We start from the raw sequence: 22,323 nt of genomic DNA, 5'->3' as shown, positions 1-22,323 counted from the left end.
GGGTTACGAGCTAATTAAAAAAAACACCAGCTCTGGAAATATTACTGATTAAGCAGGAAGGACATCACTAGTTGTGTGAGTGTGTGTGTGTGTGTGTGTGTGTGTGTGTGTGTGTGTGTGTGTGTGTGTGTGAGAGAGAGAGAGAGAGAGAGAGAGAGAGAGAGAGAGAGAGAGAGCAGTTTTACCGTGCTCTGTGACCTTCAACATTTTCTTGAACCTTTTCAACAATTCCGTCGTCGAGTGTGGAAATTCTGCATACCGTATATATATATATATATATATATATATATATATATATATATATATATATATATATATGCAGAATCGTTCCTTCCAGAGAAAAACAACGGACGACCAAAATTAAGATCGCCTCATTTCAATATGTCTGGACAGACTGCGCTTGAAAGCCTGGGGTTTAGAAGCAGAGGGAAGGACTGTAGTGTAGTGGGCAGACTGCTGCACTGACCACTGCTGAACATGAAGGACTAAAAACAGGTAACTCATAAATATAAACACGGGGTCGAGGGAATAATTTTACCTTAAGAGGAAACCTGAGTTACGGGGCAAGTCACGACACAAGCAATATCCACGGAAACATTGAGGAAAAATAATAAACAGATATCTCAGAGGCTCAGGGAGAGAGGTGATGGAATATCCGATTAGAAGGAGTATGAGAGGAAAATGAAGAAAGATGTGAAAGGTAGTAAACATTTGATAACTGGGGCCTAAGAAGGGAGGGGAAAGGAAGGGAGGAGACGGATAAGGTGGGGAAATCTGCCAAAAAAGGAACGGAAATGGAAGAGGAAGAAAAGAAAGGGAAGAAAGGAGGAAAATGGGGGTAAAGTTGCTAGGAAAGGAAATGGACTGGTGAAAGAAAGGAATGACAGGAAGGCCAAAAATGGGAGAGACAGCCCAAGGCGAAGGACAGGAGGGAAGGATGGAGGGAGGGAGGGAGGGAGGGAGAGAGGGAGTGCAAGGAAAGTGAAAGTGGGATAATGAGGATAGAACATGATAATAATAATAATAATAATAATAAGAGAGAGAGAGAGAGAGAGAGAGAGAGAGAGAGAGAGAGAGAGAGAGAGAGAGAGAGAGAGAGAGAGAGAGAGAGAGAGAGAGAGAGAATGTGGAAGAGTGACATGCATAAATTCTTAAACTTTTCACTAACTCATACTTCCATCCATCACCTCATTTCAATCTATCCATCAATCCCTTCCTCTGTCTATCCAACCGTTCGTTTATCTATCCATCTATTAATCCATCTATCCATTTCAATCATCAATTCATCCCTTTACTCATCCACCCAACCATCCATCCGTTTGCCCACCAACCTATCAAGCAATCCAGCCATCCAACAGCCCAATCATCCATCCATACATGAGTGAGAGTAATCATTTCACTCCCTTCATCTGCTACAATGGACGGAAGAGAGAGAGAGAGAAAGAGAGAGAGAGAGAGAGAGAGAGAGAGAGAGAGAGAGAGAGAGAGAGAGAGAGAGAGAGAGAGAGAGAGAGAGAGAGAGAGAGATGGGAGGGTATGGAGAAGGATGGAAAGGACAGGAAGAGAGGGTTACCATGTATTTCCCAGAATGTGGGTAAATTTAGGTGTGAAGGTATTAGGGTAGAGCAGGGATAGGGGATGGAATGCAAGCCCCCCCCCCTCTCTCTCTCTTTTTCTCTCTGTCACTTCTGTCTGCCTGTCAGTTTCCTACTAATTTACTCTACTTTCAATTTCCTTCTCCCTTCCTGCCTCCATGCCTGTCTTCCTCCCTCTAGCTTGCTTCGCTCCTTGTCTCTACCTATCTATTCAGCTTCATACAAACCACTGCAGAGGGGGAAGGACTCTACCCAAATAATATAATGTGTTTCGTTTACTCCCAGAATATTTGAGGGTTTTATTTTTTTATCTTGTTCTCTATTATTCTCTTCATTTCCCTCTTTACCTGGCTTGTCGCTCTACCGGCCCTATGCTTAAAGTCTGCTAAGAGAAAGCCATCCCTTGAGTTTTGACGGATATGTATGGATCAGCATGCATCCCATATTACAGAGTGCAATCAGCAAGAATATGGAGAGGCCAGACACGTTCTATCCTCGAAGCGTACGTAAGAAATGACTGAAAAAAAAGTGGGTTTGCTTTCCTCCTGATACCCTGTTTGTTCGTCTTATTTCTCGCCTACGATATGTGTGACCTGCCCACGTCCATTTCTGCTCCCTTATCCACGATCTCTCCTTATTCTCTCCCTCGTGTCCCTCGGCCAGCTTGTTTCAGTGCCTTACCCATTCCATCACTTCTCCCCGTCTCCCTCCTACCTACTCTTCTCTTTTCCTCCGTGCCTACTTCTTTCCTCCTCCCTCCTACCTTGTTGCCTCCCTCTTTTCTCCTTCCTCGTCTTCTCCCTGCTCCCCTCCTTCCGCCTCTCCTCCCCGGCTCTTCTCCCTGCTCCCCTCCTTCCGCCTCTCCTCCCCGGCTCTTCTCCCTGCCTCTCCTGCCTTCCCCTGACGTGGACAAATGCCTACCTTACCTCTATCGTGACATACCCTCCAGTGTACACCACCATACCCCAACCCCTGGACACCACTCTCCCCCACCAACACTCCTCCCCGCCCTACACTCACCCTACTCCCTAACACTCCTCCCCGCAACCCTACACTCACCCTCCTCCCTACCAACACTTCTCCCTCCCGTTCCCCTTCACACATACATATTCCTCCCCCTCCTTACACACTTCTCTCCCCCCCCACTAGACTCCCCTTACCTACTTCTTACACCCCTCCCTTTCCCCCTCTACACACACATACCCAATCCCTCTCCCTAATCCTCTCGCCTCCCTTTCCTAGTCTCTCCCATCCACTTTCGTTCTTTTTCCCTCTGCAACCTCCACACACACACACACACACACACCTCCTTTCACCCATCCTTCTTTCCTCCGTCCATTATATAATTAAGTATTATGAGTATTCCTTTTGTCCGTTCATAAAAATTTTTCCTTTCACATTTCCTATATTGCATGGTGTTCCTTCTCACCTTTTCCTGTCGGCTTCAGCTCTGGTGGATGGGACGCTGGGGGGAGCGGGGGGAGGGGTCTTCGCTGTATTTGTGGTAAGCTTTCAGGACGTGGAATTTCTTAGCTATTATATTCTCCTTAAAGCCAGACGATTTTATTCAGCTTAGGAGTAGCCTTTCGTCACCTACGGATTAATTGTACTGTTTGGTCATGTCTTAAACAGAAGCTATCTATAGTTGGGTTATTTTCAGCTGACAGAACTGGACCACTCTCACAATTTTAATACAAAGTTGTGGCTGCATGGAATTCAATAAACATTAATGAAGAAACAGGAATAGGTCTCCTTGGTTATTAGCCCAATCGACCCTTTTAAGGCCAGGAGACACTAGCCCCCTTACATGTGATCGCCACGAGGAAACGAGGCTCAGGTGTCCATCCAATGTTCAGACTCGAATACAACAGCAGCTCTAACCCGGTGCATCGTTTCATCTCGTCGATCACATGCTTGGAGCAAGAGTGGCTGAACCCTTACTGTGACAAAACTTAACCTTCACCTGAACTGAAAGGCGCTGGGCATCTGTGTCAGGTGAGGATAAACGCACTGTAATATGGGACAGGTGACCTACTGCACGTATCCTGTATCCTATTAATTTCCTTCAGCCATTCCCCATCCATCTCCCCTCCGTCAGCATTCCCACGTCCTACTCCTTCTACCCACCCTTTTCCCATATCCTTCCCCCTGTCAACCCCACACTCCCTTCCTCCTCCACCTTCTCCTAACCTTTATCCATACCCACATCCGCTCCCTTCTCCTCCTATTTCCCCTTCTCCCAACTCTCTCTCTCCCCCACCCCTCAACCCGCTTCCTCTCTCAGCCCTCATACGCCCTACTTCCCTTTCCTCCTACCCTTCCTCAACCTTCTACACATCCCATATAAGCCCTTTCCACTTCCTTTTCTATCCTTACTCCTTTGTACTTCTCCTCCCCCTCCTTCACAATCCTTTACCCCACACTGTGCTCTCTCCTCTCTACCTCCCTCCCCTCCTACCCTCCCAACCACTACTCATGCCCCTACCGGACCCCAATTCCTCCTTTCCCCCCCTCTTCCCCTTACCCCTCGCCTCTTCTTTCGCCTACACAGATGGTTAGCGACAAGCCTGGGGCCAAAGGTGTCCACATACACAAACGCACATAAAAGTACACGCACACATACAGACAGGCACACATACCCATTCACACACACACACACACACACACACACACACACACACACAGAGTATCTCTTAAACAATCATACATACACATGCATACGATTAACCAGTCAAATACACACGCTTGCGCAAACACACACACACACACACACACACACACACACACACACACACGCAAACTTTCTCACAGTACCAACAGTCCTTCTCTTAAACACACACACACACACACACACACACACACACACACACACACACACACACAATCAATATACAGTTATCAATACAGAACAATCTCTCTCCCTTTTCATCCAACCTCCCACTCCCTGCTACACCCATTCCTTCTTTTTTATCCCTCCTTCCCCTCCCTTCTCCCCCTCATCCAACCAGCCCTCCCCCACGCCCAAACCCCGCTCAGCACCCATTACGGCCGACGGACGTGGGTTGGCCGGGACTTCATTTCACGGCCGATTTCATAAGTCCAACCTGACCCAAATCAGCTCGTTTGGGGAGTTTTTCATTTCCGTTTTTCAGGTATTATTATGATTTTTTTCTTTTCAGAGAGAGAGAGAGAGAGAGAGAGAGAGAGAGAGAAAGTCCGCTCCACAACCCTGATCTAATAACCCTTTAGGTACGCGTCACTCTTCATTTGTTGACATCCCACACGCGGTCAAGGCTACCGTATCACATTATTCTCTCTCTCTCTCTCTCTCTCTCTCTCTCTCTCTCTCTCTCTCGACCTTCATTAAGCCTTCCATGTGTACAAAAATATATGCAAAGATATTAGGTGACCTGAACAAATAAGGCTGTATAAATAATGGGTCCGACATTCACTCTTATTATCCGTACTTCATTGAGCTTTCCCATTTTGCTTTTACTAACGAAATAAATCTTGAAATAATCAGACTTTAAAGCAGAGAAGATGCAAACACTTATCCGTTGTGTATTTGTCAGATAAATCGCTTACAACAAGAAACCTTCCCTCCAGCGAATAGGAACAAAAATAGATAGCAAAGATATATAAAAAGTTGACATCGAAAGTGAGGTGATTATGGAATGTGTGTGTGTGTGTGTGTGTGTGTGTGTGTGTGTGTGTGTGTGTGTTAATCTTCACCACGTTATATCTTCCCAAGGTCGCCTGGTAACTGCAAGAATAACTGTACACGTCATCACACTGAAGGGGCCTATGGAGGTGACTTTTAACCCCTTCATCACGAGAGGTTCATCTTAATGGAATGTAGTGGTCTTGCAGCAGCGATATGAAATGACGGGAATTCATGACCGCGATTGTAGTGTCCGAAGACGCGAAGAGCAGTGCATAATAGTTCAAGCACCTCTCTCTCTCTCTCTCTCTCTCAGGTATCGAGGGTTAGTGCACTCGCCGCTGCAGAAAGGAAAAAAGAAAAAAAGTACCCAGTAAATCTTCTTTGTTTCTTGCGGCCTGCAGCGCTTCACCTGACTGGTCGCCAATTAGCAGAGACCTATTAACCGTTCACTCTGGCCTTGTATGGTATTATTCACTGTACTTCCCCTTACTGCCATTCCAGATCCCCCCTCCTCTGTTTTTCCCTGGCTATCATAACAGTACCCACAGTAAACATACCAAGCCACACCTCTGACCGCAGCTAACACGGAGAGAGACATTGACCTAGTTACAAGTAGTGGCACAAAAAAGAGTAAACCACAAGCTCATTTATGTGAACTAATAAGCCCCTAAACCAAAATCACCAAACACGATCAGAGTGCTACACCTCGAAGATTAGATACGAACGAAATAAAAACAAACATCATATGAACGATAATGTAAACAACACAGAGAGAAAACGGGCGGGCTTAAACGCACCAAAGAAACCAAGGAATTTTAAGGGGATACTCACGACTGACTGATGGGCCCACAGGACGCTTCTTCGGCGAGCCAGGCGGTTGACGGGAAGGCGTTGGAGAGGCCCTGGAGGAGGTGAGGGGGCTAGAGGAAAGAGGCAGGGAGGTGGTGGCGAGAGGGAGGGGCTTGTGGGGAACTGTGGAGAGAGGGAGGGATTTGCGAGAGGAGGCGAGTGGAGGGGAAGAGCCAGGAAGAGGAGTGCTGCTTCTCTGCCACTCCTGCTGTGCTCTGATCAGCTCTGGTCGGATCACCCAGGGTAGGTACCAGTCCTCCCTCCTGCCCTTCTCCTTGTCCTTCATTTTGCCTCTGTGGAAGGAAGAAAAAAAAAAGATCTATATATATAACAGTAACCGCGAAACCAGTGCGACGAATTTCTGACTCGACATTTAATTACCTAATCGGAAAAGGAATTGCGAACCGACACTTTTAATTGCAAAATATGACACTTTTGCCATTAAACGTGCCGATTCCGTTCCGATTAATTTAATTTTGTGCCAATTTGGAAATTCGTCGCACCCCCATGAGAAATTTACTCCCTCACACAATGCGGCGTCAGGCAAGACACACACACACACACACACACACACACACACACACACACACACACACACACACACACACAGATAGAAGTAAGAATGCTAAATAGTAAATATTATGTATAAAACATAGCTTCACGTGGTAAAGAAAGTTTGAACATATAAACTAGTCACCCACTAAACCTGCCATTTTCTGTTATAGCAAACTCAGAGAATATGGGAATCTAAAATCTCCTGCTGTAACTGAAGGATATTTATTTCTATCCCTATTTCTCATTGTTCCTCTCACCTACATATACCTTTCCTGTAATACCGAAACATGCGCATACCTGGAGGAATTTACGTATCATGAAGAAACTAATGCATGGATGATGGAAGCCTGTATGAGATAAATAGGAGTTAGGTTGGGTTAAGATCTACTACTTGTTTGTAAAGTAAAAGTGAAGGAAGTTGGATAAAATATGATAAAGTGCTATTGAAAGTGAAATAAGATTAATCAAACAGGAGGAGAGCTTATTAAAATGAAAATAAGAAGAAAGGAAGAAGAAAGACACACTGGAACACGAGAAGACAGGTAAGAAAAGAGGAATAATGTGATGAGGACTGGACGTGTAAGATCAAGGCAGAAGATAACACTGTAAGAGAAAAGCTTAGGAAAGAATGAAAGAAAGGAAAGGGAGACAACGAAAGATCAGGAAGCAAAAGTGCAAGTTAGGAAGACGAAAATGAAAAAAAGGAAGGAAGGAAGGAGGAAGGATACTGAAACAGGATAGCAAAGGATTAAGTAGAAAAAAATGAAAAGAGAAAGGAAGGATGAAAGTATAGAAAGGAAGAGATAGAAAGAAATGAAGGTAGGAGGCATGAAAGAAGTATGAAGTATAAGAAGGAAGAAAGGAAGCAACAAACGAATAAAAGGAACGGAATGGGGTAAGAAAAGGTGTTAAAACAAAAGAGATAGATAATAGGAAAAAGAAAGAAAGAAAGAAGAAAGAAAGAGGTCAGCTGAAGACAGGTTAAGAAGCAGAAGTGTGGGAGGAAAACAGGTAGGTAGGGACGCAGAGAGAGAGAGAGAGAGAGAGAGAGAGAGAGAGAACGTCAACAGAAGACAGGTGAAGGAGTAGAGGTGGAAGAGAAGACAGGTAAGGGGGAAGAAAAATAAATTCAAAAATAAAGAGAAAAAGAAAGAAATATTATTCAGCAGCAGCAGGGAATGGAGAGAGAGAGAGAGAGAGAGAGAGAGAAAGAGAGAGAGAGGAAAGAAAGCTGGAAAAGAAGATAGATGAGGAAGAAGAGATATCAGAAGTTAGGATAAAGAAAAGAAATAAAAAAGATCAACTGACTAAGGATGAGGAAGCAAATGTGTGACAGTTAGAAAAATAAAAGAAAGAAAAAGGAGAGAAAATGAAAGGAAAGGTGATAAAGATGACAGAAATAAGGACGTACTCATGCGAGAGGTTAGGAAAAAGAAACAAAAGAGGGAAAGAAAATGCAAGAACAAGGAAAGTGAGGAATTAGCTGAGGAATGAAAGAAGCAATGAAAAAGACGGAAAGAAAGGAGAGAGGAAAGGAAAAGAAAGGAAAGGAGAGACGAAAGGAAACGAAAGGAATAGACAGGAAAAAGAAAAGGTAAAAGACAGGTTGCAAGAAAGTGGCCTACAGGTGTGAGAAGTCCACCTTGCTCATCCTGCTGGTGTGGGAACGTCATCATCAATCTAGTTCCACTGGCCTATATCTCACACTGGCTTCTCCTGCGGCTCCCATGTACTCTGCTCTTGCGCCTCTTATTGTGGTTGGTGTGGTTGGTGTGGTGGTGGTGTGGGGATGGTGGTGTGGTATGGTGGTGGCTCTGATTGTGGTGCTGTGGTATGGTGTTGTGGTGGTTGTTGTTTTGGTGTGGTGGTGTATGTGATAGTTGTTGTTATATCTGTGTTGTTGGAGTCAATGTGTGGTGGTTGTGGTTGTTGTAGTGTAATAGGGTAATTGTGGTTAGTGGCAGTGTGGTATGGTGGTTGTGGTACGGTATGGTAGTGTGCTGCTGTGAGATGTTGGCTAAGGTACTGTTAATTTGTGATGCTACTGTAATGGTGATTATGGAGGTGGTATGGTTGTGCTGCTAGAGTAACATGGTGGTTGTGGGGTGGTGTAGAGGAGTGCTGGTCGTGTGGTGTTGTGCTGGGGGTAGTGATGATGATGGTATGGTAGTTTTGGTTTCCCTGTGATGGTGTTGGTGGATGTGGGGGTGGTTGCTGTGGATGTAGTGGCTGTGGATGTGGTGGTTGTGGTCGGTGTGGTAATCGGCTGTTCTGGGGTGGAGGCGGAGTGTTACTGTGGTGGTAGGGCGTGTGGATGTGGTAGAGGGGTGCGGTGGTGGTTGTCTGAAGAGGTGTAGTGGTGGCTGTGATGTTCTGATTGATGGGTTGATGGTGTGTGGTGGTGATGTGGTGGTGGTGGTGGTGGTAGTAGTAGTAGTAGTAGTAGTAGTAGAAATAATAATAATAATAATAATAATAATAATAACCTTGATTACGATGATGTTGACAATAACGGGTTCCAGTCCTCTCCCCCTCCTCTCTCTCTCTCTCTCTCTCCCTCTCTCTCTCTCTCTCTCCCAGAGATATTTTTCCCTTCATTCTTTCCTTCTCACTCATTCCGCCCTATCAAGTCGAGTATTAGCTTTACTGAGAGAGAGAGAGAGAGAGAGAGAGAGAGAGAGAGGGGGGGGAGGGGGGAAGGGGGAGAGGAAATTGTTGTTAAAGAATAGGAAAGAATGAAGGCAGTGTAAGAAAAAAAAGAGGGGGGAGAAGGAGGGGTGAGGCTGGGATGCAGGGAGAAGGGAAGGGAGGGGTTTGGTGGGATGGAGGGATGGGGTACACTGAGGGAGGGGGGATTTACATGTGTGTGGGGTGGGGGCTCATTGGTTAAGTGGGGGGGGGAGGCAGTAGGAGAGGGACCACATGAAGGAGTAAGGGGGGTTGTGTTGGGGGGAAGGAGGTTCATTGAGCTGGGATGTGTGGGAGTTTTGGGTTTGGGGGGAATTAAGATCGTGTTGGTTCCCTTCACCGCTATATCTTCACACATACACACACACACACGGCACTACGGATATCCTTCTATAAACAACTAATTTCAGTATTTATCACAGGTACTAACAGGTAACCACAATGAAGCAACTGTAGTGTGCTTTAAACCCACTTACAACAAAAACGATAATTACACTCTGACTTTACTTGGAAGGAAAAATTACAGCAGGCTTCCAGCGAATATAAATGTGACGTGTGAAAACTGGTACAAATTTAGGAAACAGGTAAAAGAATTAACCCAGGCACAAACTTTAACAATACAAAAAAAAAAAAAAAAATAATAATAATAATAACCCTTCTTTTCTGAACTCCACAAAATCAGACAACTTACTGCAACACTGATTTCTTCTTTCGTGCAAAGCTAGATCAATATGTGCAGTGCGTGGAGGCATGACGAAGGGACGAAATGAACCCAGTTACTTGTTACATATCAAAAGGCGCCCAGCTACCAAAAGCCGAGTATTATTGTGCTGGAACCGATTTTGTTCAACAGATTCTCTTTAAACTGAAAATTTATGATTACTAAAGTCTATCTATCTATCTATAGCCCGACGCCCTAATCCCGCAAAGGGTGGCCGCAGACAAAACGCCTCCAAGTCACTCTGTCACCCACCATTTGACTCCCCTCCCCCCAACTCACCCCCCCCTCCCTCACATACCTCTCAACTCCATCCCTCCACCTCATCCTCGGTCTACCCCTCCCTCTCCCTCCCTCCACCTCACCTACATACACCCTCTTAGTCAGTCTTTCATTCTCCATCCTCTCCACATGTCCAAACCACCTCAGTGTATTTCTCCTAATCTTTTCAACCACATCCACATCTACCCCACAACGTTCCTTCACTTCTTCATTCGTCAACCTGTCCCTCCATGTCACTCCACATGCTCCTCTCAAGTAACTCATTTCCACTGCTCTCACTCTTGACTTGTTCCCCTCTTGCAAGGTCCACGCCTCGCTTCCATACGTCAGGGTAGGGATCACAATACCATCATGCAGTGACTTCTTAACTTCCATACTCACCTCCCTATTTCTCATCACTGCTTTCAGTGTGCCAACAGCCTTCCTTCCCTGCTGTACCCTTTCACGTACTTCATCCCCCAAAGTTCCATCCTTACTCATCACACTACCCAAGTACTTGAATGCACTCACATTCTCCATATCCTCACCATCCAACCTCACTGCACACTCTGTGACTTCATTCCTCTCAAACACCATAACTTTACTTTTGTTTACATTAACTTTCAGCTTCCTCCTCCTACACACTGTCCCAAATTCATTCACCAAACCTTGCAACTCCCATTCATCTTCACTCAACAATACTGTATCATCAGCAAACAGCAACACCGGAAGCTTCCAAATCTCACCCTCATTCATTAGGGCCACCCCCACATCCACTGCCCTACCTTGTACCTCCTTTACGACCCCATCCATATATATATTAAACAGCCATGGAGACATTACACACCCCTGTTTCAGTCCCACATTGAGATCAAAGAACTCACTCAGCTCACCATCCACTCGCACCGTAGCCCTAGCTCCCTCGTACATACTCTTCACAGCACTCAACAATTTCCCCTCCACTCCATATATTCTTAATACCTTCCACATACCTTTCCTATCTATTCTGTCATAAGCTTTCTCCAAGTCCATGAAGGCAGCGTACACTTTCCTTCCCTTCTCTAGATACTTTTCCACTAAACATCTTAGAACAAATATCTGATCTACACACCCTTTTCCCTTCCTAAATCCCCCTTGTTCTTCTCCAACTAGCTCCTCTGTCATATGCCTAACCCTATCAATGAGTATTCTACCATATATTTTACCAGTCACACTAAGAAGGCAAATACCTCTATGGTTACCACATACTTCTCTCTCCCCCTTTTCCTTTGTACAGAGGAACAATTATACCTGATTTCCAGTCCTCTGGAACCCTTCCCTCTTCCCAAGCCAATCTACACAACTTCCATATCCACTCCACAACAATCTCACCCCATACCTAAGCATTTCACCACACACTCCATCAATTCCTGGGGCCTTTCCCAGCTTAATCTTCTTCATCACTTCCACTACTTCTGACCTACTGATCTCTTCCTCCCTCCTCTCATCTCTTCTTCTCCCAGCCATTCCCCAACCACTTATACTCACACTGCTCTCACTCTCTACATTCAACAAATCCTCAAAGTGCTCCTTCCATCTCCTCAATTTCTCTCTCTCTCTCCATCAACAATCTATTATTCCTATCTTTCACTCCCCTACTATTTCCCCTTTCACACTGCCTTACTTTCTTTACCTCCTTCCAAAACAATTTCTTACTCTCCCTCCATTTCACACTCAGATTCCTCCCAAACTCTTCATCCACTTTCTTCTTACTCTCCTTCACCAGTCTCTTAACCTCCCTTCTCCTGCTCACATATACCTCTCTCTTCTCTCTCTCATCTTCTCCCCTACCTCTACTCGCCAACCATTCACCATATGCCTTCTTCTTTTGTTCCACAGCTCGTTTCACCTCATCATTCCACCATGCTGTTCCTTGCACACCCTTGCATCTCCTCCTCACTCCACAAACCGCCTCACACGCTGCGCTTATCTCTTCCGTGAATATCTTACATACGTCTTCCACCCCTTCCATCTGCTCTAGCTCATACCTTCCCAGTCTTTCTTCCACTATGCTCTTATACTCTGTCCTCTTCTCACTATCTTGCAATTTCTCCACTCTTCTCACAGGAGCTGCTTCCTCCTGTCTTCGCCTTCGCCTCCTCAACCACTTTCTTTGCAGCTCTACCTTGGCCATCACTAAGTGATGGTCCGAGACTCCATTCCCCCACCCTCTCCACACCCTTGCATCCAACACTTGTCTTCTCATTCGCTCATCCACACACACGTAGTCTATCATTGCCTTTCGTTCAACAAGTTCACCATCCATCCTCCTCCATTACTCTCCATGTATACCGGTGGATCATCTTATGACGAAAGTAGGTGTTGGCTATTGCCAACCCCTTACCAGCACAGATGTCCACCAAAGCACTACCATTCCCATCTACTTCCGCTGGCACACCCCACTGACCAACCACTCCATCCACTCGTACATTCCCGACTTTGCCATTCATGTCTCCAATCAACAGCACTCTCTCGCTCCTCTCAAACTTGTCCATACATGCTTCTACTCTCGCCCAAAACTCATCTTTCACTCTTGCCACTTGATCCTCTGTTGGAGCATACACACATACAATCGCCCATGCTTGTATACCTACTTTCATCCTCACCCATACAATCCTTGCACCCACTGTTCCATACTCTCTTATATTCTCCTTCCACTTCTTGCTGATCATCAGACATACTCCCTCTCTTGCCCTCTCATTCTCACTGACTCCCGCACATATACCTACACCGTATTCCCATTCTCTCATCCTTTCACCTTTCCATTTAGTTTCAGTCAATCCACATATATCCACTTTTGCATCCTCAAGCACCTGGACAATCTCTCTCTCTTTCACTTCATCATTCACTCCTCTCACATTCCACTAAAGTACATAATAATAATAATAATAATAATGATAATAATAATAACACTGAAATCTAACCCCACGTCAACACCCTTTTTTCTGTGTCATACTTGTTACCGTCAGACGATTTTCTTAAGCTTGTGAAGCACTGAAACCCTCTCCCTCGCGTCCGCAAAGTTTCACCCACATTGCCACCAAAATTTAGAGGCTTCCGGGTTTTTGTTTTTCTTCAATTCGGATCGCATTCAAAATAACGTAAGCGATTTATTCTGTCAATTTCATCTACGTATTTTACTTCGACATAAAAAGTATACAGAAGGGATACAGAATAAAGTTTAAGTGTAAAGTGTAAAACGTAAAATAAATCGCTAAGGAAGAGGTGCTAGTATCAGGCCACCTTATACATGGCCTTTAAACCAACAACATGAGACTTATTTCTGCTTTATTCTTGCCACAGCCAGACGATTTTACTCAGCCGGGGGACGTATTTCAACCCTCCCGGATCCATAAAATTTCACTCACACGGCCATCACAATGTAGAGATTCCCGGCCATAATAATCCTGTGGCTTTTAAACGCTCAGGCATGGCGATGAAAGTTTGTGTGATCTACTAACCTTTTGCTTTTTACCTCCCTCCCTCCTTCCCTCCTCTCTCCCTCTCTCTCTCTCTCTCACACACACACACACACACACACACACACACACACTTTTTTTTTATCGTTCGTCCAGTGAAAATTCTCTAATGGGTCCGATTTTGGTGCGATAGTATCTGGGTCGAAATTCGATATATCTCCCCCACTTTTTTTTTTTTTCTGTTTTCCTCTTTCTTTCCTTCTTGTTTCTTTGTTGTTTTCTTTTTTCTCTCCAATTTTTAAAACATTCCTTACTGTGAAATTTCTCTAATGAGTAAAAAAAATGCGGATGTGATGCTTGGGTCGCCATATTTAATTTCTTAATATTTTTCTTCCTATAGTTCTTCTTCTTCCTCTACTTCTTCTTATTTCTCTACTTCTTCTTCTTCCTCTACTTCTTCCTCTTCTTCTTCTTCTTCTTCCTCTGCTTGTTCTTCTTCCTCTACTTCTTCGTCCTCCTCTACTTCTTCCATTTCTTCTTCACTCCGTTTTTTTTTTTTTTTTACATTATCCAGTGCACTATACTAACATTAACACATTCACTATGATGACGACCTTTCCCTTCTGTTCTTGCCCTTTCCAAACGAATGTATTCAGCTGAGGAGAGATTTTTGTAACGGGAGGGGTTCGACACACTCCTCATTATATACTCCCCTTTGCAATTACGTTTTTCTCCTCTCAGCTGAGTAAAACCGTCTGGCGGCATCAAACATTAAAAAAAATCAAGAAACAGGTGTCGGCATCAAACATAATCAAGAAACAGGTGTCCACATCACATGAAACGTGTCCGTGGGAACAACGTTGTGTTATGGGCCCTTTTTTTGCTTCATGTGGCTCCTCTTTGGCTAATGACTGGTGCCACTGGAAAGCAAAATATTCATGACAGTTTTAGAAGGGTGCGACATGCCTTGACTGGCCAATAGCTGAGGAAAAAAAAAAAAAAAGTGCTGTGTTCTTGCCTTGCGGAAATGTTCTCGACTGTTATTTGTTTACTTATTTTTTGCTATATGTAGTTCTTTGAGGGAAGACGTATGGTACCACTGGAGGGCAATTTTCCTGGCAATGTTAAAATCGTATGACATGGCTGGTTCAATCGCTAAGAGGAAATTAAAGTTTCGGTGTTCCTCAAACGGGAAACTTTTGCAATCCGTATAGGGCAAGAGCTTTACATACTAAATTTCGGATGAAGTAACGTGTTCTCGCTCGCTTCGCTCGCTGAAACAAAACTGATGTCCTCGGGTTGAAGGAATTAATAACGTGTCAAAATCCGGGTTGTCACAGGAGAGCTAAAAAGAGAGAGAGAAAAAAAATCTAATATATCACCCAGCATTTTCCAGATCATTTTACGCATGTATTTTTGGCTATATTCTGGAGACACGATAATTCTGTCTATTCACTGAGACTAAAATTATATCTATTTATTTATTAGCCTATCTATCTGCCTATTTATCTGTTTTGTGTGTCTGTCTATCTATCTATCTGCCTTTTCATATTCATTTATACCTATCCATCTATCAATCTGTCTTTCTGTGTTCCTATCTGTCTCTATCTATCCGCAGTTCTATATTCATTTCTAATTATCTATCCATCCATCTGTCTTTCTATATTTCTATCTGTCTGTTTCTGTCTATCTGTCTATCTATAGCTAGACGCCTTAATCCCAGACGGGGTGGCCAGAAATATGTGAAACAAATTTTGCCAAACTCACCATTTCTTTTTTTTCTTTTCTTTTATCAATACCAAAAGGATTCTTAAAATTATTATAGCACCGAACCTATTACAGCCAAGATTTTTCTGTGTAGCTAATTGATTGGGGCATCGTTAAAAACATAGGATTTAGATAACAATTTTATGAGAGATTATGTGACCCATTTTGCTTCGTCATGCCTGGCACTGCTCTCGCCATAAGCAAATCTCGTGTAAAGAGCTTTGGCGCGAGGCAAAAATCGTGATTGGCATATTTGATTTTTGCGCAGCCAACCACAAAACGAAAATCACTTCAACCAAGGCAAAAGGTGAAATTACAAGGGAAAGTGGTGTATCTCAATGATATCTGTGCTTAACACCAATTTCATCAAAAACTACTCCATTCAAACATGTTATGTTGGCTTGAGTACGCTGCATACCTAGCGTGGACGCCTATACCTTGATTTACTTCGCTGTGGAGCCGGCTCACCCTGTGCATAGTAGTGGGAAAAAGCTGTTGCTGTTGTTGTTGAAGATGGGTGAAAAATCTTAGTGATAATTCAACGTAACGACTGAGAGAGGCTGGTGGTGTGTTGTGGAAAGAGAAGTCGTTACTCAACAGTGACAGAATTGTCTGTCCTGTCGAGGCCGGCTCTCACAGGACGCTACATCAGGCAACAGACAGACAATCAGACAGACTGACTGACTGATAAGCAGACAGATGGACAGGTAGACACAGATGAACAAAATCATCTGGCGTCAGCCTAAAATAATGACCTACAAGTGCCCAAGCCAGGGAAAGGGTTAGACTGCTGCTTCATCATCATCATCAATAATATCATTATCACCAACCTTCTTCTCTTCCTCCTCCTCCTCCTCATCATCATCATCACACTTCTTATTCTGCTCGTCCTCCTCATCATCATCACTATCATCATTCTCATCACTATCATATATTTTCCTTCTCTTTCTCCTCCTCCTCATCATCATCATCATCTTCACCACCACTAGTTTTACAAAACCAGAAAACAACGGACTCCTAAAAACACCAGCTAGTGGCCACGGGGAAGGTCGGCAATGAGTGGCCTATATTTCAGACGTGTTCGGGAAAATAAAACCACGAAAAATACTTGAAGAACAATAAACTGAAATAATAAAAATGCGAAAAATAGCTGGTCGTACTAGGAAAAAAAAAAACTATGAATATAAAAAACTCTTTCATATATTCGAATCACCAGTATATATTGCGATATAGTCTGCTGTATTCGAAAAAGCAACAAAAAATCTATATTAATTGTTTATTGAAGAAAAACACAAACGCTGGAAAAACACAAACTACATTAAATAGCTTAACGTATTAGAAACCTACCAATAAATAAAACGTGTATAGGTAAAAAAAAATCCGCAGGTAACTAGAAAAGAAACCAGGAAATAGGTCTGTTATACCTGAAGAAACGCATATGACTAGCCTTGTATACTTGAAGGAAAAAAACAATGGCAATATAAGGCAGGAATGATGGCCGTGCTGTTTTATTATTACGCGTGTAAGTCCAACCGCAGAGTCCGTAGTCATTCCCCCCCTCCCCCCCCTCCCAGGACCGTCATTCCACCCCCGGGCGACAGGTGGCGTTAGTTTACCTGGTGGGGAAATTTAGTGGTGGTGTCGCGTCCACTGGGGGTTTTGTGGTGGCGGGGGAAGATGGGTTGGTGGGAGGGGTGTGAATGGGGAGGTTGGGGGCAGGGAGGGTGTGAATGGGGAGGTCGAGAGCAGGGAGGGTGTGAAAGGGGAGGTAGGGGGCAGGGAGGGTGTAAGTGGGGAGGTAGGAATGGGGAGACGGATGTGGGGACTGTTGGGAAGGGATGTGAACTCAGAGGTAGGGGTTGGGGGGGGATGAGGGGGCTGGGAGATCAGGGAGAGGGAATGAGAGTGGGGGAAAGGCCCTTTTTTGATCCCCATGAAATTCTACAATAATAATAATAATAATAATAAATGTTCACTTCTCGTTGGATTAGGAGGCCATTAAGTACCATTTCCTCAGCAATGTTTTTTTATATTGCACATTAACATTCTCTTATATGCATCTATATCATATACTATCGACATATATAAATACTTTGATACATACAACTGAATATTAACTCTCTCTCTCTCTCTCTCTCTAGCGTCCATCTAAATAAGAACATCTGGAATAGGCTACCAGAGTTATCCCGACCACTGGAGTGTTAATGGTGAAATACTGCCACACAGGCCTCTATGACTCACGCTCAGCTGAAAAAAATCGTCTGAAGGTAATCGAAAAATAAATAATGGTGCAGAACCGGACAAGAGAGAGAGAGAGAGAGAGAGAGAGAGAGAGAGAGAGAGGTGGGGGTGATGAGGATAGATGAAGTAGGAAAAATATGAAACCTGGACCAAAGGGATGTAATGATGATGATGATGATGATGATGATAATATTAATAATGATGATGATGATGATGATAATAGGTGAAAAATGGAAAACATAACATGACTGCCCATTATTTCATTTTTCTTGTAGTGTGTATGCAAACCCATTTACCCTTATTATCTTTATTTCATATTTTACTAGGAGGATTGTGATGGTTAGTAATTTCTTTATCTGTGGTTTTAGCGTCACTTCATTACGGGTTATTCAGTTACAGGTCAGTTTTATTGCCTTGTGCACTCGCCAAATAAAGTCTGGGGCTCTGAACTGCCCCTCCCACACACAAATGCACACTCACACTGGTACAGGCACACACACACACACACACACACACACACACACACACACACACACACACACACACACACACACACACACACACACACACACACACACACACACACACACGCACACACACGGGGTACATGCACACAAACACACATACCTATATTCATGCCAACGTACATATCAACACACAAATACATACGTACATGCATACACGCACATATTCACAAACATGCATTCACATTCATTGGTAGGCTACACACACACGCACATTAATATTACTCAAAAGCATTCCCCGCCTCTCTCTCTCTCTCTCTCTCTCTCTCTCTCTCTCATGTGTATGCCATATACCGGTTTGTGTATATCAGCGTCTTGTGTGAGTGCACCTGTGGTCGACTGTGTGTGTGTGTGTGTGTGTGTGTGTGTGTGTGTGTGTGTGTGTGTGTGTGTGTGAGGTGAACCACCCGGATGGCACTTCCTGAGTGTCCTTTGGTGCGTGAAGGGATAATCTTTCTCTGTTCACACTAACTAGGCGGAAAATAGCCATCTCTCCATCTTAGTTATTGAGGTACAACAAAAGAATAACACTAGAAAATGGAGCTAGTCACGAAGAAGTGCTGCGGAAATTATGCAGGGCTGTAGGTTATTCGTCTGCCACTGCGCTGCGGAAAAGAGGCTGCAAAAGGACGAAAATCACTGCCAAGTTAGAGGCACTGAAGCATAGTGATATAAGAGTGCAATTATTATAACTTTCCAGCTCTTGATATCCGCAGTTTACCCTAGTTACATTTCTCTCTCTCTCTCTTTCTCTCTCTCTCTGGGAGGGGGGGGGAGATGCATACACAGATGTCTTTGCACACCAACAACTTTAAGCTGCCTCCTGCGGTGCTCAGGTGAGTGGCTACGCAGGGGTGATGACCTCGTATGACCTGTGTGTGTGTGTGTGTGTGTGTGTGTGTGTGTGTGTGTGTGTAGGAGCTGTCATCTCTCTCATTTTACACACAATTTACACTCTGTCCAACCTTTCCTGGCAGTCAGTACCCTACCAGCCCTCTCTCGTATTGCCCCTCATTCTTCACACAGCCTCATACTCCCTCAGCCCTCCCTCTCCATCACACTTTCCTTCTCTCAAACTGTCCCCCTCACCCGTCTCACTGCCCCTCCCATACACTGCCCCTCCCATACACTGACCCTCTCTCACACTGTCCTTCACCCCTCACACTGTTCCTTTCTCACACTGTCCCTCCTACACATTGCCCCCTCACCCCTCACCTCATACTGTCCCCTCACCCCTTACCTCATACTGCCTCTCACACTGCCCCATCATCCTTAACCTCACACTGCTCCTTCATCCTCATCCTCACACTGCCCCCCACCTCATACTGCCCCTCCCTCACACTAGCACAGAGGAAACAGGTTCGTACTGTGTTTGCATTCATGGACCACTCAACCGTGACGTACACACGCACACGCACACACATACACATAGGCCAAAATGCACACACCCACACACACCACTATCCTCTTACGCAAACTCCGCCACACTGCATACACCTGCACCAAACACAGACACACACACACACACACACACACACACACACACACACACACACACACACACACGAAGAATTAGGCTCAGAAAGAAAATGTTCATCAATTTCAATCTAACTTTGAATTAGACAAAAATAAAGCAGAAAAAAGAACAACAAGGAAAATAAAAGACAAGCAGACAAACGTAAGAAAACCCAAACAAAGGAAACACCACCAAAAAAAAAAACACACACACAAAAAACACCGAACGATAAATTATGATGAAAATTTGTCGAGCGAAAAAGACGAGACACTTTTTTATTCTCTCTCTCTCTCTCTCTCTCTCTCTTTTTTTTTTTTTTTTTTAATCGGGTGCAAAATTTCCAGGTCCACTTCCACCCCCTCATTTTTCCAGAATTTTAAAAACTTTCTCGACATTCCCAAGGAGCAAGAACGATGTAATTTGGAACTTTCACTCGCCTGGGTAATGAATTTTGGAGTCGTAGGGCTTATTATTATTATCATTATTATTATTATTATTATTATTATTATTATTATTATCATTATTATTATTATTATTATTATTATTTTATTATTTTTTTGAGGGAGTGGGGGTAGTCAGTGTTGGGTTAATTGCGATTCTCTCTCTCTCTCTCTCTCTCTCTCTCTCTCTCTCTCTGTCACTCAACCATGCTAAACAATGGAGACTAGAACTACTTTCATTCAGGTCCTTAGCTATGACTCTACACACACACACACACACACACACACACACACACACACACACACACACACACACACACACACACACACACACACACACACACGAATCAGTATAGCACAACTGAAGATAAATAAGAAAAACGGCACAACACACAACCACACCGGCAAGAGTCTGAAAGAGCAGAGACAAGCATAAAACACAACTACGGTACACAAAGCAGATAAACACAAACTTAATAAATGAAAACGGAGGCCAGTAAGAGTAAATAAAAGGACTACAGACAATGCAAATAGTGTATAGAAAAGATCAAGGGATAATACTGCATCCTGACCAAAAAAATACAAACGTGAAGCACAAGGAATCCAAATTGAATTCAAAGGCTTCAAACGTAACCTCCTCCTTCATTCATTCTCTCCCTCCTTCCTCTCCCCCCTCCCCTTCTCCCTCCCTACCATCTTCCTCTCCCCTCTAACTACTCCCCCTCCTACTTCACACTTTTCTTACTCCTCCTCCTCTCCTTCTCCAGCTCTTCTCCCCACCCTATTTCCCCCCGCTCCTCTCCCCTCCCCACCTCCTCTCGCTCCCCTCCCCTTCCACTCTTCTCCAGTTTCTCTTCCCTTTCTCCTCTTTCTCTCCTCTCCTCCACCCCCTCCTCCTTCCTACAAACCTACTCCTCTCCCTAATTATGAGTTTACGCATCGAAGCGGAGAGAGAGAGAGAGAGAGAGAGAGAGAGTACTGAAATCCCTCAAGTTCTTTCAGTCTCATCTTTGTTTAATTTTTTCCCTCTTATTCCACTGCTATTTTCTTTCATCTATCTTTTTTCTTTCCTTTATTTCTTTATTTGCTGTCCTTATTTTGTCTTTCTTTCCCTCACCCCATCTTCCTTTTCGCTTTATCTTCCTTTCTTCTGGTGTTGCTGAATTAACGTTGGATTACTATATAGCATTGAAATCTCCACCGTTTATCGCCATTTTACTGTTCTGCTTTACTTCATCTGTTAATTCTTTTCATAATTCATCTAATATATATGTATGTATATATATATATATATATATATATATATATATATATATATATATATATAGATAGATAGATAGATAGAGAGAGAGAGAGAGAGAGAGAGAGAGAGAGAGAGAGAGAGAAGGGAAATGAGGTCGTGCGAGAGAAGAGGGGAACTTGGGAGGGGGGAGGGGAGAAAGGAGAGATGAGTGAGGTGAGGAAAATGAAGGGGTGGGGTAGGAAATGATGTTGCTGTGAGAAATGAAGTGTGACAAGGGAAGGGTAGGATGGGGAAGGGGAGAGGGGAGAGGAGAAGAGGAGGGAAGGAAAAGGGGAGATAAATGGGAAGAGAGGAGGGAAGGAAGACAGAGATGGTAAAGGGGGAAGGGACAAGGAGAGATGTGGGGAGAAGTAAAGAAGGGGAGGAAGTGGATATCGGGAGGAGGAAGGAGGTAAGGAGATTTGGGAGGGTAAGGGAGGAAGGGAAAAGGAAGGGGAACAGGGAGGAAGGGGGAAGAAAGAGAGGGAAAGGAAATGGAAGGGATCAAGGCCAAGAGGGGAAGGAGTAAGAGTGAGGCTAAGAGATAGAGGGATAGGGGAAAGAAAAGGAAGGTGGCAAAAGAGTGGGGAAAAGGGGGAGAAGAGAGGGGAGGGAAGGGAAGTAAAGGGGAGGGTAAGGAAGGAAGAGGGTGGGGGAAAAGTGAGAAGTGACGGAAGGGGGAGGGGGGTGCAGTGTGGCAACCCCCTCTATAGTCGACAAACCCCCACTTACTCCAGTATGAAAACAACACCTGACCTTATGACC

At 44.2% G+C, this 22,323-nt stretch overlaps 1 protein-coding gene across 1 annotated transcript in view; it reads right to left on the bottom strand.

Moving 5' to 3' along the window:
• The window catches only part of LOC145399798 (uncharacterized), a 662,740-nt gene extending 656,346 nt beyond the window's left edge, over positions 1-6,394 (bottom strand). Inside the window, exon 1 of the mRNA XM_080272347.1 lies at positions 6,091-6,394. Coding sequence (XP_080128473.1) covers positions 6,091-6,394 — 304 coding nt within the window. The remainder of the gene's footprint in view (positions 1-6,090) is intronic.
• Between the last annotated feature and the right edge of the window lie 15,929 nt (positions 6,395-22,323).

The sequence above is a fragment of the Coenobita brevimanus genome, chromosome 50 (genome assembly GCF_032717465.1).
Source record: "Coenobita brevimanus isolate Jiangsu-jjx chromosome 50, ASM3271746v2, whole genome shotgun sequence".
In the NCBI taxonomy this organism is placed as follows: domain Eukaryota; kingdom Metazoa; phylum Arthropoda; class Malacostraca; order Decapoda; family Coenobitidae; genus Coenobita; species Coenobita brevimanus.
Note: the sequence above shows the minus strand (reverse complement) of the source record. Positions and strands in the feature narration are given on the sequence as shown.